We start from the raw sequence: 17,393 nt of genomic DNA on the forward strand, positions 1-17,393 counted from the left end.
TCCTACAATTAAGTGTAATAATTATTGCTTAAGTTTCTATGCTGTCAACAAATGAAATGTAGAAAAGTCCTAATATTTCACCAATATTTAGTCTTGTTTCCTTTGTTCATTCAAAACCATTAACTTAGCACTGCCTTAGTGGAAAGAGCTGGACTACATATCTACATATGCCTAATTCCTGTTTAAGTGACTTTTCACTGAATAGTAAGATAGAAGTGTGTACACATTATTTTAAGGTTGTTTGACTTTAGCAGTTTGGCTTATAAGAGCAGATTATCTTATAAAATCAGCAAACACCAAAACTTCTTGACATGGGAAGGAAAGAAAGTTGCTAAGTACAATTTAACTTCAGTTAAATTGTCTTCTTATACTATTACCTACTTACATTTGAATAATGTTGTTTTTAAAGATTTACACAGGCATTTTCTCACTTAATCCCCAAACTACCATGTGAGTTGCATATCATACCGGTTTATAGTGAATAAACTGAGTCTCATCACTGAGACTAAGGTGCGTGAAGTCTATAGCCACGTACATGCCTGAGCAGAAGCTAGAATCAGCCCCTTCCCATCACGTAATCTCATAGGGCTCTTATCACAGACCTGAGGATGTGTTCCCGATCAAAGAAAACATGATAACCAAATGCAGTCATGTATGATCCTAGATTGGATCCTATACTGGAGGGGACAGAATGCTCTAAAAGTCCTTATTGGTTTAGCTGAGAAAATTAGAAAGCATGTGGTAGTAATCTCTATAAATACTAAATTGTTAAGTCAGTAACTATACGGGGGTTATGTATTATCCTTAGGAAGTAAGCCCTTGAATATCTAGGGTAAAAGACCACAATGTCTGCAAATTTCTCTCCAAGGGTTCAAAAAGTATTATGTAAATAGAGTAAATGGGGCAAAGTGTTTGGGAAATTCCAAGTAAAAGATATGTGGTGGCTTTGTGCTTATTCTTGAAAGTTTTCTGTAAGTTTGAAAATTTTCCAAATAAAAGTTAAAAAAAAAGAAGACAAAAATTCACTGTCTGTGGATTCTGGATCCACACTTAGGTAGATACTTTGCTTTATGAAATTATATACTTGTGCTTTTAAAAAATGATTATACTTCAAAACAAGAAATTGAATTAAGTTGCCATGTAATTCATAAATTGCTTTTGAAATTACTATGTTCACATAACTTGCTTTTGTTGGTTGGTGTAGGTCATGTGAACAGCATGAAGAGGAAAGAATGGGAGAACAAATCAGGAGGAATGGAAGTGGAGAGGAAGACTCAGCACCTGAGCCTGCAGGTCCCCATGCGCTGTCACAGCTCGTCCTCGTCCTCAGATGACAACAGCAGCTCCAGTGCGGCCCAGCCTTTACTGGCTGCGGACAAGGAAAGCCCCTCTTCTGTGGCTGATGACCCCGTGCCTCAGAAGGAATTCCTGCATGGAATGAAAAGAGATGACGGCCCAGTGAGGTCAGTTACCAAGTAGATGCGGGAACCTGCTCACAATAGGATTATAATTGCTTCAAATTGTGACCAGAAAAACTACTTTCCTCTCACCTCACCTAATGTAGAAAATGTTTTTCTCCTCTTGAACATGTTTTTAAATGTCCATTTGCTGTTGTCTCTTTGATTATAAAAGTAGTACATATGTATTCATTACAGGTATTAGGAAAATACAGAAAAGTATAATGATAATAAATATTTCTTGTTATTCGACCTCTTAGAGTGAACTCTTGTTAACCTTTGGGCATTATCCTAGACTGGCGAATATTTTTGTCCTCCTCTTTCTATAATGGTTGACTCCTCATTTCTTGAAACACACTTTCCTCTTGACTTGATGGCACATTTTAGGTTCTCCCCCTTCCCCTCAGCTAGTCCTTCTCAGGCTCTGTTTCCACGTCTTCCATTTTTTTCTCCCTTCTTTTTCTTCCTCTTACAGTGGCCATTTATGAAATGTTGCTGTCCCTCAAAACTCTGTGCCCTTTTCTCCATTCTCCATACTGTCTCCCCAGATGGTCTCTGTTTGGCTTCAATTATGATCTGTAGCTCACATCTTTAAACTCCAGGCAAAACCTTTGTCTCTCTAAGCCTAGTTACCTTCTTGATATATCTGCTTGGATGTTACACAGTGACCTCAAGCTTGGCATATGGCCTTGTGCCTGTCATGGTCAGCTTGCTTTGCTTCAGTAAATGGCACCTCTACATCAGTTGCCAAAGTTAGAAGTATTAGGGTTATCTGTGACTTTTTTCTTTCCTTTAAGTTCTCTCAGTTAATCAAAGGTCTCTGGTGCATTTTCTTGGACAAGCTTTTAAAGGATATGAAAAAAATAACACCACCTAATGAATAGATTAATTTTCATGGATTATGGATAGATAATATTCATGGGTTTCTTTAAGTTTTATTGTTGTTTTTGTTTTAAGCTTCCTCATTTTTGGGAACTATTTGGGATATGAACACATTGTTTTGTTACTTTGTATGGCTATTTTATTGTAAAATTTTAGATTTTCTTCATTTGTTTGTAAAATAAATGATTAAAATGACTAAAAGGATTTTATAATTACTTTTCTTTATATTTAGAGTAAATGATATGATAATACAGTAAAGGTAATAGCTTTGTTTTCTATTTTAGTGTTCCTACAGAAATTTCAGGAAATAGCCCCGTGTCTCCTAATACTCAGGATAAGTCAGTAGGTCAATCCCCTCTGCGGTCTCCCTTGAAACGACAAGCCTCTGTATGTTCCACCCGACTTGGAAGTACCAAGAGCCTGACTGCAGCTTTCTATGGGGACAAGCAGCCAGTCACAGTTGGAGTCCAGTTTAGTAGTGATGTCTCCCGAAGTGATGAGAATGTACTGGACTCACCAAAGCAGAGAAGAAGTTTCGGTTCCTTTCCATACACACCATCAGCAGACTCTAATTCATTCCATCAATATCGATCAATGGATTCCAGCATGTCAATGGCTGACAGTGAAGCCTACTTTTCTGCCGCTGAAGAATTTGAGCCTATTAGCAGTGACGAAGGCCCTGGGACCTATCCAGGTAGAAAAAAGAAGAAAAAGCAGACCCAGCAGATTGACTACAGTAGGGGTTCCATATACCACAGTATCGAGGGACCACTCACTGGCCACGGAGAAAGCATTCAGGATCCCCGAACTCTGCCATTCAAAACTCACCCTTCCCAGGCTTCATTCGTTTCTGCACTAGGTGGCGAAGATGATGTTATAGAACATCTGTATATTGTAGAGGGTGAGAAAACAGTAGAGAGCGAGCAGATCACTTCTCAGCAACCAGTGATGAGTTGCTATCAGACTTACCTTACTCAGTTCCAGGTGGTTAACTGGTCAGTGAAGCACCCAACACACAAAAGGACCTCCAAGTCCTCCCTCCATCGACCCCTTGATCTGGATACACCAACCAGTGAAGAAAGTTCATCATCATGTGAACAGTTCTCTGTTCCAACTTTTAAGGTATAAATCAAATCATTAGTTTTTACACTGATATATTTATTTAGAAAAATGGATTTTGAAGTTGTTTTCACAATTACTCAGTCATTTTAGCTACCTTTCTGAAATCAAGGCTTCATGTATAATAGTAGGTCTCAGGGTTAGTGGTGGGAATTATAAAGTGAAGTATATAAAATTGAGGAATAGTTAGATTTGATAGTCACAATGTTAGTCAATAAATGTAATAGTTTCTATATACACTGTACTCTTAAGATTAGGATCAAGTCTGTGAATCCGTATTTTCTGTCTCTTAAAAATAAATTTTGAAATTGTTTTTTGATAGTTGGTGTTCTAATCCATAACTGCTTCTCTTGCAAATTCAGTTCCATTCACTTGAAATTTGATGTCTTATAATTTAGTATGACTGGCTATTGGCCACTTCTGTAGTGTATTCTGTAAATGGCTTTTTAAAGAAGAGTTAAAAATAAGTTAAAGTAAATGTAGTAACAATAGTCAATATGAAAACTATTTTATAAAGTTAATACATTTATAAGAGAATTTTTTATGGGTTTAGACCAAAATTAAGCATATGGAATCTTATGGAACTGGTTACATATACATATGCATTTATTTAAAGTGTTTTAATGTATTCATTCTTAATTCATATATTATTTACCACCATGTGCCCAACACATAATGAAGGAAACTATGGAGCTTATAGTTTAGGGGACAGAGACACAGTTAATAGATAAATGGATAAGTATATGATTACAAATTGAGAAGAGTCTTATGAAGATAATCAAAGAATACTGGGATGGAAAATAATAGATTGTATTGACAAGACAACACTTAAACTGAGGTAATATTTAAACTGAAACTTAAAGGATAAGGAATAGTGGAGGATTAGAAAACCTAGGGCAATTACATTCAGGGAACAGGGATCAGCCTCGCTGAATTGCTAAGGAAGGAAAGAAGTTAGTTTGCTTGAGACCTGGAGAGGTAGCAGGAATCTGCTCCTGATGAGCTGTACACCTGAGTACAGGTGACAGAGCAGGTATCAGTAGTTAGAATTTTATTTTAGTTTCATTGAGAAACTTGCAAGAGCTCTAAGGAAATGTGATGTGATGTGTAGTTTGTGGAACTGCTACTAAGTGGAACTGAATTGTCATTAAGCAAGAGAGGAAATGGGGTGACCATTTACTTAGGAGACTGTGGCAGCAGTCTGTGCAAGAGATGACAGGTTTGGGCTTAAGTAATGTTGGAAATGTGATAATGGAGTTGAATATCCTTACAGATATTGAGATATATGTATGTGTGTGCAATATATATTGAAGGAAATAGAAACATTAGTAACAGTTACAAAGTTTTGGTTTTAAGGTTGTGCCCGTTTCTCTTCTTGCCAAGATAAATTGCTCATGCTAAGATTTCAAAATGTTCTCTTTATTCCATGTGAAAATATGTTGGTTTATGAATTTTCCAGTATAAAACTGAATGGTACTTGCTGTGCAGAATAGTACCTGAGAGATTAGAATTATTTTAGTATTTTCAATAAATCTTTTAGATTTGACTAGGCAGTCTGGAGAAAATAAGCCAAGTAATTCATATCTTTAGATCACTTTAAAATAGAACATAGGAAAGTAAGAAAGTTATTTTTCTCCATTAAATCTAAGTAAATGGCTAACATTTAAAAGGGTTCAGTTTGGTTGTTCAAGTGTATTGTTTATATTATTTACCTTTCATTGATATTACAATCCAGCTTTTTCTATAATATAATGTTTCTATGGGATTCTTTCCCATTTGAAAGTTGATTTTCCCAGGAAGACTCTAAAATTAGCTTAAAGTTAAGCTTAGTGTAAATGGTGCTCCAGAAGACAGACTTGGAAGCACTCCCATTTAAGTCTTGTTGGATAGTCTTTTACTCTCATTGCTGAGTTCTACAGCCCTGCCATTTGTCTGAATAAACTGAAAATGAAATTGCCAAATAAATATTTTCTATGATTTTTTCAATTTGTCTGTGAAATATTTATAGCATATCTGTGAAAATCATATTAACAAGGTAATCTGGATATTCACAAATAATTGGTCTATAGCATAAAATTAGAGGATAATTAATATTAAAATTCTACTCTATAAGCAAAATTTTATATTCTAGGTTATCAAACAGGGGCTCACAGCTAATTCTTTACTAGACAGAGGAATGCAACTTTCGGGATCAACTTCAAAGTAAGTAAAAATTATATACTTTTAAAGACTACAGTGTTTTTCTTGATTATAAGACACATAAAGTTTATTCTAAAGAATAACCATTCTTTAATTGACTATAGACTTTATTTTATGAATAAATTACCACAAATAATTCAGCTGTTTGTCTGTGATGGCTTTGCCTACATTATAAGCAATCAGTGGCATTTCTTTTAGCATACTATGTAAGCCATCACTGGCATAACAAGACTGGAAACTAGTAAGAATTCAGAACTGAAGTTTTCATGTTTGGAAAAGCTCCATCAAGTAAATATAATACAGTCCCCCCCCCCCCACACACACACACTTGATATATTAACCATCTTTGATCAGTTTTTACTTTAGTACCTCAATGTTCTGTCTTTGAAAAGTATTTGGGAGATGAAATGTCTAGTCTAGTCCCATGAAATTTTCAGTTGAAATAAATGTAGGTTTAAGCAGTCACTCATCTTAAGCTCCAACTCTTGCTATTTTTCATAGTCTTTGTAATACGTACTTTGCTGGTTACATTGTACAGAACACCATATACTCCTTTGGAAAAGAGAGCCGTTGACAGCACAGATGATGAAACAGTAAAGGAAGAGTGGACCCTGGATCAGCCCATCTCTCAGACCAGGACAACAGCCATAGTTGAGGTCAAAGGAACTATTGACATTGTTCTGACTCCCCTGGTGGCTGAAGCTTTAGACAGGTATTGATTTTGTCTAAAACTATAACTATTATTTGATAAAATGACAAATGTATGTTATATTATGATTAGTGTATGTGATATCCTATATGATAAAATCCTAATATGCAAATCAACCAAATGGTGGAACAATCAGCAGAATGACCGACTGCTCGCTATGAAGTGCACTTCCCCCCCTTGGCCTTTCCCCCCCCGCCCCCCCCCCCCCCCCCCCCAGGGAGACGACCAGCTGTGGCAATCGGGGATGGGGGGTGGGGGGACGGGGCCGGCGAGCAGGCAGTGCCAGGTCGCCAGCCAAGGTGGGTGCCAGTGGGGGCCCCCCAACGGCCCTGCCTACTGGTTGCCCCACAGATGGCCCTGATTGCCAGCCAGGCCTAGGGACCCTATCCTATATATTGGGAACAGTCTCTTAGATTTAAAAATTAAGGCTACTCTAACACTGAAAAAAACAGGATGATGCAGCGATGACATGCATGGACTCTGGCTTGCACATTTTGTGGTCAGCCCTGATTCTGACAGTTATAACTGTGTGACAAAGCCAATTCTCTCTGCTTTAGTTTTTCCACCCATAAGATGGGGGAAATGGTACTACTGCCTCAGAAGAATCATGTTATGTACTACTTTTATTAATCAGGGCAAAAAAATGTAGCTGCCCATACAATAGCAAGATGCCTTTGACCTGTATGAAAAGTATGGTCATTGGTGCATGCAGCGTCCTGGATTGTGAGAAGGATATCCGACTGCTGATTTAGGCCCGACATCCCCTGAGAGGTCCCGGATTGCGAGAGGGCGCAGGCTGGGATGAGGGAACCCCCTCCCAAGCACGAATTTAGTGTACCAGGCCTCTAGTATGTTCATAAAGAAAAATGTTGATGATGGCTATTTGATTGAACAAAAATGAAGATATGTTTAAAATGTCTGTTTCACTTAGTTATCATTTGTTACTTTTCAGTCCAAATAATTATATTGCAATATTATAAGAATTATATTGCATTATAGTTTTCATTTTTTTTGCTTTTGGGCTGATGAGCATAAAATGATCACATATCCAGTACCTAATTATTATGTTTGATATTACTATTATCTAGTTTATTTAGGGAGACAAAACGAACATGAATAAACTCTAGAATGTAATGTAATGGAACAGATTCAATAAACTAAAGTTTCTCATTTTCTGTTTCTCCTCCTGCAGGTATATCGAAGCGATGGTTCATTATGCTCACATCCGCCATCCAGCTGCAATTGTGGATGACCTTCATGCCAAGGTCCTCAGGGAAGCTATGCAAAATAGCAGGACTACCTTCTCAGAAAATGTAAGAATTTTTTATCCAGTAAAGTATGGCAAACTGAATATTCTTCATGTGCATATAATATTCAAACTTGAAAAAATGGAATGTATTAAATTTTTATTAGTTATTTAAATTGGAACACATGGACATTTCTAAACAGTCTTTATATGTCAGTGGCTCCATATAGAACTATGCTATAGATTAAATAGTAGTCAACTATTTATTAAAATGTGGCTTTATTTTTTTTTTTATTTCAGAAAGTAGCTTAATTTCAGGCCTTTCCTAAAGAGTGTTGGTCCCAAGTGAACAAGCGCTCTCTAGGACTGGTGCATTTGTTTTCTAAGAAAGCAAGCTGCATATTATTTTGACTTTCCTCTATGATTAGATAACTTGTCTCCTAATATTTTTGAGATTATTTTTGTTTACCTCAATGAGCCAAGTCACTGCCCTCTGGTGTGTCGTATTCCATTTATGCCATGGTCCAAGCGCGAAGCCATTTCTTAGTAGTCACTTCCTGGTGCTCTTTTGGTGACTCTCCACTTGACTTTCAAATTTATCTGGGTCATATTTGGACCAGGGCCCAGAGGCAAAGTGCAAGTGAGGCTGATTGTTTTTAGTGATCCACTTATTAAAAATATATACTGAAGCTGCCAACCTGTTTGAACTTTAAGACTAGGGGTGCTAACCCAATGGTGGCTGGCATACCCATGGGCATAAAGAGAGAGTGAATGAGCAGGTCGCTGTTGCAGATGATGTGGAAATTATGAAATGTTTGTGAAATAATAATTCTACTTGCACTCTTTTTAGTTATCTTCCAAACAAGATGTTAGAGGAACAAAAACTGAGCACACTACCATAGGAATGACTAACCAAGGACAAGCACAGACAGATCTTATCATGAAACAAGATAATGTGACAATTAAAGGTCTTCAAGCTAATGTCAGCATACCAAAGGTAACAATTTAATATTTTTAAAAAAATTTTCTGAAAGAAGAGGACATATATTTTATTCCCTCGATGACTGAATGTAAAAATTAACGTAATGTAAATAAGTTTACTTAAGTAGAATATTGGGCAAGTTATACTAGATTCATCCAGTAAGAATTTAATTACGATTATTTTATGAGATTCTATATTTGTAAGCTTTGTCTTCATAACTCTCAGACACTTAGATACACTATTCCTAATAGTAGCTTTGCCATTTTTCTGTGTATCTTATATTTGATAATTTTTACTTTTCAGTGACATTTATGCCATTTTCTGTGTTAGGTAAACTTATGTTTGTTACAAGCCTCAGTGGAAGAATCTCCAAGTACAGCTTCCAGTAGAAGCATGACTCACATGTCTCTGGTTGCATTGTGTTTTGACAGAATTGCTACACAAGTTCGTATGAACAGGTAAAAAAGATTTCATTAATTTGAGCCATGATTATCTTGCTGGATGGAAAAGCAGGCCTTAATAATCTTCTTAATACATAAAACTGGTATTGGAATTTCAAATCTTGTTTTGTAGGTATTTGAAAGTTTGTACTGTTTTTATTCATACTATATTTTAGTAAACACTGAAGAATTTGTTATGAATATTGGTTTAATTAAAGCAGTGGAATGTTTCGGTTTTTAAAAAATGTTTTTTATTGATTTCAGAGAGAGAAAGGGAGAGGGAGAGAGGGCTAGAAATATCAATGATGAGAATCTTTGGTAGGCTGCCTCCTCCACACCCCCTACTGGGGATCAAACCCGCAACCTGGGCATGTGCCCTGACCGGGAACCGAACCATGACCTCCTAGTTCATAAGTTGATGTTCAATCATTGAGCCATACTGGCCAGGCTGGAATGTTTTTTTTTAAGCCACTTATTAATTAAATGTTGTTCCTGAACTGTTTAAATGTTTAAATGTTAATCATACTCTCTCTCTTTTCTGTGAAGAGGTGTGGTTGAAGAGATTTCAAACAACACTGAACCTGGTCGGACATCACAGTTTGATAGGTATGTCCACACCTCTAAAATGCAGCCACAGTCGTCTGGATCTCTCAGATCAAACACCGGAGCAGAAAAAGGCAAAGAAATTGCTGCCAAGTTAAACATTCATCGAGTTCATGGGCAACTCAGGGGTCTTGATACAAAAGGTAGGATTTTACAACAAATATTTTTTCTGTGGCATGTATAAATATAAGAGGATTTTGCAAAAGAAAACATTCTTTTCCTTTGAATATTGCTACACTTTTAGTAGTTTAAAAGAAAGGTATTTTCTGCACTATATTAAACACATAGTATTTAACTATTCCTTATTCACATTCTACGTAGAACAGAAGGTAAACTTTGGTAGGGAAGAAAGTGATATGGCCCCAAATTAGGAACCCATCTGATTTCTTCATTATGTCTGCTGCTCATTAGAGAGTCTGGTCTTTATAGTCTTTCTTACTTTTTTAAATTGTTCTGTTGGCACAACTTTATTGAAAATTATTAATTACAATATCAAAAGTAGATAACCAAGTCTGTAAAATACAGCAGCAACAAGAGTGATAGCCATGGCTATGCTTCTTAGAGTTCCTGGTGAGGTAAGAGAGAACACTAGACACGTCACATACCATTTCAATATTTTTGACATAACTCTGTGCCTGTGCTCATTTAGAGGCTAAGTGATCTCAGATTGTCAGAGATTCAATCCAGAAAGAAATGAGTTTATTAGTCTTAATTGATATGGTTGCTATGCTAATCTCCATCTGGGATAGGTGACGAGTCCCGAATGAGCAAGTCATTTCCTTGAATTTGCTCACTGTATTATGTAGGCTCTGAAGGTTCCATAACGGCTGTCTGTGTTCTGGGTCTGTGTAACTGCTGAGGCTTTCTCAAGGCTTTCCAGAGAAAGAGGTTGTTCCTGACTCCCTGAGTTCTGTAGTCCTAACACTGGTGCAGAATACAGCAGCTTGTATAGAAAAAGATTTATCCTCAGTTCTGTAGTTTGCACTGTTAGCCAGTTTGTACTTTGGTGTTGTATAGACTGCAGGCAGTAACTAAATATAATTTTGAAAGGGACACTACCCAGATAGAACTTACCAAAGACAAAACTCCTAAAGAAATTTTAAGGAGATCATTGTGTAAAGTTGTAGGAAAAAAAATAAATGTCTTTGCTTATAGGTACATAAGATATCTTTGAAAAGATACTCAATAAATCTAATGACATATGTTACCTGTAGGGAGGGGAAGTGTATGTCTTGGGGTTTTACTGTGAACCCTTTGTACTCTTTAAGTGAGTGTATTACCTAATCAAAAAAATGTATAAATTCAAGTTAAGTCCTCACCTAATACAATATTTCAGAATAAGTTCATGGAATTAGACAGATAAAATATAAATGTATAGTATTTTCTTGGTGGAATATTTTATAGCTATTAAAATAATTTTAACAATAATAATTTTTAATGAGTTGAAATTATCATGGTTACTGTTGCATAAAAATTGGGAACAAAGCTGGGTTTGTAAAATGATCTCTAAATAGCTAGAAGGAAACTTACTCCGAATGTAATAAGCCAGTTATCTATGGATGATAAATTTACCAGTGTTTTTTTAAAATCTTTTTTGTTATATTTTTCTGTATTCATTAACTATAATCAGAGAAATTTTAAAAAGTAAGGTAAGAAGTAAGAAAAAAATGCCAGGAACTTGGGATGTTCATTTCTACATTGCATTTGGTAAGCAGTAAAATATTGCAATGACTGTGATGAATTGTAGTTATATAGGATATGTTAGCATAAAGCCATTTTTTAGTAAATGCTGTTATTGTATTAGAAAATGTTTTTTCTAAAGCTGGATAATTAAAATAATTTTTTATTTTATAAAATGATGAGAAAGTATTTAAAAATAGTGTATTATGAAGCTGAATTATGCAGAAGCTTTTTAGCTTTAGATTTTTAGAGTACCATATAATCTTTCAGAAATGAATCCATTCTGCCTTTGGGCAATTATTTGTTAATTCTGGATTCATCTTTCCCCCCCTTACTTCAATGTGATTCTGGCAATTTGTAAGCAGTACAAAGTTAGGCAGCATTATTTTTGAGTTGGTTCATTTGTTTATTTTTCTTTTTGACTAAGATATCTTTTGAACGTAACCACTGTGCCAAATGTTTACATTGTTTGTTTTAAAAATATATAAAACCTCTATCTTTAAAAGTGGTGGTTTTGTTCTCTTTTGGTGATAGATATCGGCACCTGTGCCATCACTGCGATTCCCTTCGAGAAGTCCAAAGTCTTATTTACTCTGGAAGAGCTGGATGAGTTTACTTTTGTGGATGAGACTGACCAGCAAGCTATTCCGGATATAACTCGAATGGGTCCCAGCCAAGAAAAATGGGGTTGGATAATGTTTGAATGTGGACTTGAAAATTTAACCATAAAAGGTAGGTTTTTAAAAAATAATTCTGCGTAAGTGGGTACAAATTGGCCCCACGTTGCTGAAATGCTTTACACTCATGACTTTCAATAGTCTGAATCAGCAAATTCAAGCTGAAAGTGTGGTAGCTGGGATTATTTACCAGGGGTGGATGCCCCATCCCGATTCCTCCATTGTGTGATCCAAAACTAGCAGAGCATCTAGACATGTAAAAACCTCAGTGTCTGAGCAGAGCAGTCTTGGCTCAAGTCAAAGCCACCCAGCTTTTGAAAGCTTGTGTCTTTGGAAACTGGATCTTTGATTAGCAGAGCTTTACCATTTAGGATGAAAATATTTCAAATCCTTTATTCAGTGAGACAGAGTCTGACTTACAATTATGTGTGTTTTCTTATACATTATTGAGTAATATATTAAAATATGAAGGCTGACTTGTGTATAAGACTTTTAGATTTAGTCCTATATAATAATAATAGTAGTTGTGTATTTATAGATAAGGGCAAGTTTTGGTGAGAATAAAAGGGATCTTTGTGAGATTTTAATTTTTATCTTTATGGATACAGTAGAGTACATCACTGAGATACCGAGTGTTTTAATAAATACATTCTCGTATTTATATAGGAGGAAGACAGTCCGGTGCTGTTTTGTATAATACTTTTGGAACGATGGGCAAAGCTAGTGTCACAGAAGGGGGTGGAGTGCTGACATCCAATAATTCTTCTGATTCTCCGACCGGCAGCGGCTATAACACCGACGTCTCTGATGATAATCTTCCTTGTGATCGAACAAGCCCTTCTTCAGACTTAAATGGAAATTCTGTTTCCGATGAGCAGGTTGGTAATAATGCTTTGGAAACATGAACAGGTTTCTAATAATAATGCTTTGGAAACATAACATAGAAAATGATGTACCAACTCAAAATTAACTTCTGAAGTATATTTGCTTGTCTTTTTGTAGTTTGGATTTTGCTTAAGTCAAGGCATTTTGATGATTACACTTCTACTAGAGCAGCGGTTCTCAACCTGTGGGTCGCAACCCCTTTGGGGGTCGAACGACCCTTTCACAGGGGTAGCCTAAAACCATCGGAAAACACATATATAATTACATATTGTTTTTGTGATTAATCACTATGCTTTAATTCAATTTGTAACAATGAAATTGGGGGTCACCACAACATGAGGAACTGTATTAAAGGGTTGTGGCATTAGGAAGGTTGAGAACCACTGTACTAGAGTATAATTTTTGTAGGCACCAATGCCTAAATATGTTTATATCTATCATAGTACCTAGCATAATACTGTGTTCATATTAGGCACTTAAAATATCTGCTGAATTAATGAATTAATAGAATTTCAAAAAAGCAGGCTTTGTTTTTATGTTGTTTGAATGATTTTAGCAGAATCACTTTTTATTTTTTTTTTTTTTTTTTTTTTTTTTTTTTTTTTTTTTTCCTAATTAATACAGTATTTATTTGTCTTCCTTCTGTCAAACCCTGAGCCAACCACTTTCCCCAGGCTGCCTAGGGAGGTATAGGAAAAGGAACATACAGGGCAGACAAGACACGGGAAAAAGAACTATGGGAGGTGGAGACAGCTCCTTCACATGGCGAAGAGGATGAGAAAGGCCACCATCAGGCAAAAGAGCCCCATGGCCTCTGAGAGGGCAAAGCCCAGAATGGCGTAGGAGAAGAGCTGTTGCTTCAGAGAAGGGTTCCTGGCATAACCAATGATGAGGCTCCCAAACACAGTCCCAATTCCAGCCCCAGAGCCTGCCACCCCTACTGTGGCAGCCCCAGCCCCAATGAACTTGGCTGCTGTGTCGATGTCCCTTGAAATGGCACTGGTTTGGAAGCTACGGCTAGAAATAAGCGAGGTCAGGGGACGTGGGGCTGCCAAGCTGCTGAGGCTCTCATCTGTCAGTGTCTCTGGTCGTTTCAGCACCACTGCAGACATTGACCGGCTCAGCTGAGAGGTGCTCCGGACCAAGGAGGGGGCGGAGACAAACTTGGTGCAGGCATACATTTTCAGGGGATGAGGGGAGCTGCTCCCAGTGCAGAGAAGACAGAGCCAGAATCACTTTTTAAATAATTAGTTTTGTTACTGGTAATATTTCATGTAAGTTCTTAATATTTTTGTCAATATCTGCCAGTTTCATTTAGGGTCCTGAAGAATACCTTCAGTGTCACTCATTTATTATTTTTATTAGGGTAGAATTTCATAGTGATGAGTATAGGAACAGCAATAATGAAAATATTTAAAATTCTAGATTACTAAAGAGTTGTGTCACTGATTGGTGACCTGGGGCAAATTATTTTCCCTTTCCCGAGTTTCTTCATCTATAAAGGAGTATTGTAAGGACATTGCTCTTCTAAAGTTGTGAAGATTGGAGGAGACAGTACACAGGAAAGGCTTAACTCAGTGTCTATCACACAGTGAGAACTTGGTAATGTATGTGTACTATATGTTACATAGACTCCTAATGGAATCTGAGGCAGCTTTATCTTGAAATACTTAAATATTTCTGCAGCCAGCAATTTTAATAAAAATACCAGGTGTGGGGTAAATAGCTTCTCATCAGTTCAGATCAGGTTTTGATGCCACATTTACAGAAAAATATTAGATTTTATTTTTTTTAATCTTTATTGTTGAAAATATTACATAGGTCCTCCTTTTCCCCCCATTAACCTCTTCCAACCCTCTTCCATACCTTCCTCCCCCAGACCCTCACCACCCCATTGTCTGTGTCCACGGGTTATGCATATATGCATACAAGTTCATTGGTTGATCTCTTCCCACCCACCTTCCCCTGGCTTCCCTCTGAGGTTCAACAGTCTGTTCAAGCTTCTATGTCTCTGGGTCTATTTTTGAGCCTCAGTTTATTTGGTTCATTAGATTCCACATATAAGTGAGATCATGTGGTACTTATCTTTCTCTGACTGGCTTATTTCAGAATGTCATGGATTTTAGAATTGCAAATAAGGGAGTGTGGACTTATATGTAGTGCCTGCTGACTTTAAAATCACTGAGGCCTATAGTTCACATTGTTCTGTAACACTTAGGACTCACAGGTGTTTTGTGTGTATTCATTCCTTAATCACCATACAAGAAAATGCCAGTCTTTTCTTTATCTTGACCAATGATATCTAAAACTGAATCCAGAGACTTTAAGTAGATGTAAAAGGCAGGAGACTTTTTTTTTAATATCATGCTTCTTACCTGCCTACATTTTGGAGGTTGGTGATTACACCTCTAAAAGATATTGCCATTTCTCAATATAGCTTTAGATAATAGCATGTAAGATAACATAAGAATTTTTTGTAGAGTGTTATTTGAAAATGTGTTACAATAGTATTTATTATGGCTCTTTATTTGGAAGTTTGAAATATTCTGTTAAATGGAAAAGGAAATTGATTGCAATAGGAAGCAGAAGACCTTAATTCTACCACCCACTCTGCTCAAGAGTTGTGTGGCTTCTGGAAAGTTACCTCTTTCTCTCACTTTCCTCATCTAGAAAAAATAACTTAATGCCCCTAAACAAAAAGTTTTGGATGTTCTATTATTTAGGATGAAGGAGTTGAATCTGATGATTTGAAGAAAGATGTGCCTCTTATGCCGCCACCTCCCGATTCCTGCAGCATGAAGCTGACCATCCAGGAGATTTGGTTTAGTTTCGCAGCTCCCACCAACGTGAGGTCTCCCACTCATGCATTTTCTAGGTAAAAAGTCTGAAAAGTGTACTACTGTCGCTTGGTGTTTCTTTATTTAAATGGCATGCAGTTCTGTTTCATGCATGTTTTGAATTACTTTTTGGATATATCTAATATGAGGGCTGCCACCTCTTCCCCATCTTTCCTACCTCAGACTCTCTGTTGACCTTATTGTCAGCTTGTTTGACCATTTTTCTTTTCTAGGGCTTAGTTTTACTTTCACATGTCACCCTGCCATTAACTTATTTTGTTCACCTCTAATAAGCTTTTTAATATTTTTTCTTTTCTATTATCTGTTCTCTGAATATCATGAATTATGAAGTTATATCTTCATAATTTATCTGGTGGTCAAGAGGAAAAGTAATTTGCCTTAATAAAATAGCTGCTAAGAACAGTAGAGATGGAAGATCATTTGAAATAAAATCTTGACGCTCGTTTTTATAATTTTCTAAAATAAATCTGAAGGCAGCTAAACCTCTTAAGCACTGCGACCCCCGCGGTGGGTGCGTGGCTCGTTCCTGTTGACCAGCTCAAGTCGTCCTTGAACAAATTGGAAACAGAGGGAACGCTGAGACTCTGTGCTGTGATGGGATGCATCATGACTGAAGCGCTAGAGGTAAGTCTTCAACAATACATGGAGATACAGAATTTATTGAAGACGATCCTGACCATTTATCATTGTTGGGAAACATCTAACTTGTGAGTACTTAGTGACTGGATGCCTTTCCTTTGTACTATCTTTAATATATCATTGTAAGCCTGTTATCTTTGCTTTGTTTCAGAATAAAAGTATGCATTTTCCCCTAAGAAGTAAATACAACAGACTTACAAAACTGGCTCGCTTTCTCCAAGAAAACCCTTCTTGTTTACTGTGTAATATACTCCACCACTACCTGCACCAGGCAAATTACACCACCATCGAGGATGCTACAATGGTGAGTGACTGAAACCATGTGTTAGCTCTGAAGTAGCCTCTGTTCTGTTGAGGAACCATTGACCTGCAGGATTTGAGATGCATATGGGAAGTCCAGAGGAGAAATATGGTTAGAAATACAGGCTCATAGACAAGAGCAGGCTCAGATTAATGATTTGGGAGTTGACAACATGAAGGTGTTAAAAGCTGTTGATGTGGATGAGACTTCTAGGGATGGAGGGTTGAGTAAGAACCTGGTCAAGGATGGATCCCAGAAGAATACCAATATTAAATAGGTGGGGAAGGTGGATGGAGGTACACAGAGTGCTGAGGAGGGAAAGGAGAGCCAGGAAAGAATGTCTGGAAGCCAAAGTATAGTGAGTTGCAAGTAAGAGAGTAATCACTAGAGTCAAATATCATAGCAATGTTTAATAAAATAAGGACTCATTTGTGATGGGGGGATATTATGTAATTGTACAAAATAAATATACTATCTCTGCCCCTTGAAAAGCACTTCAGAAGGTGACACATACCTAGGGGTGTAGAACTGGAGGAGCTTCCTTCTCCTCGCCAAGCTCTCGTCAATAGAGAATACATGAGAATCTGAAGCCAAATTAGTGGTCAATGTATCCATATTGGTAATGGCCAGTCAAGCTCCTATTTACCTCCAATGCCAGAATCTCCCGTAAGTCATGGATATAAAAAAGGTACTTGGCCTGAGGCTGGTAGAGTTTC

General features: G+C 37.0%; 2 protein-coding genes across 17 annotated transcripts in view; one reads left to right on the forward strand and one right to left on the reverse strand.

Moving 5' to 3' along the window:
- Positions 1-17,393, forward strand: part of LOC102432355 (uncharacterized protein KIAA1109) — a 149,990-nt gene that overhangs the window by 63,245 nt on the left and 69,352 nt on the right. For all 16 annotated transcript variants that reach the window (XM_023754145.1, XM_023754122.1, XM_023754094.1 and 13 more), the window contains 13 exons: positions 1,205-1,463; positions 2,624-3,461; positions 5,590-5,660; positions 6,196-6,369; positions 7,559-7,679; positions 8,463-8,609; positions 8,925-9,052; positions 9,581-9,780; positions 11,852-12,049; positions 12,661-12,872; positions 15,603-15,754; positions 16,211-16,361; positions 16,528-16,680. In XM_023754145.1, coding sequence (XP_023609913.1) covers positions 1,205-1,463; positions 2,624-3,461; positions 5,590-5,660; positions 6,196-6,369; positions 7,559-7,679; positions 8,463-8,609; positions 8,925-9,052; positions 9,581-9,780; positions 11,852-12,049; positions 12,661-12,872; positions 15,603-15,754; positions 16,211-16,361; positions 16,528-16,680 — 2,804 coding nt within the window. The remainder of the gene's footprint in view (positions 1-1,204; positions 1,464-2,623; positions 3,462-5,589; positions 5,661-6,195; positions 6,370-7,558; positions 7,680-8,462; positions 8,610-8,924; positions 9,053-9,580; positions 9,781-11,851; positions 12,050-12,660; positions 12,873-15,602; positions 15,755-16,210; positions 16,362-16,527; positions 16,681-17,393) is intronic.
- LOC102432036 (ATP synthase F(0) complex subunit C2, mitochondrial) lies at positions 13,494-14,100 on the reverse strand. The gene has a single exon (XM_006081655.3). It carries the CDS (start codon positions 14,058-14,060, stop codon positions 13,638-13,640), a length of 423 nt encoding a protein of 140 aa, XP_006081717.1. The 5' UTR covers positions 14,061-14,100; the 3' UTR covers positions 13,494-13,637.

The sequence above is a fragment of the Myotis lucifugus genome, unplaced genomic scaffold (assembly GCF_000147115.1).
Source record: "Myotis lucifugus unplaced genomic scaffold, Myoluc2.0 scaffold_1, whole genome shotgun sequence".
Classification (NCBI taxonomy): Eukaryota; Metazoa; Chordata; class Mammalia; order Chiroptera; family Vespertilionidae; genus Myotis; species Myotis lucifugus.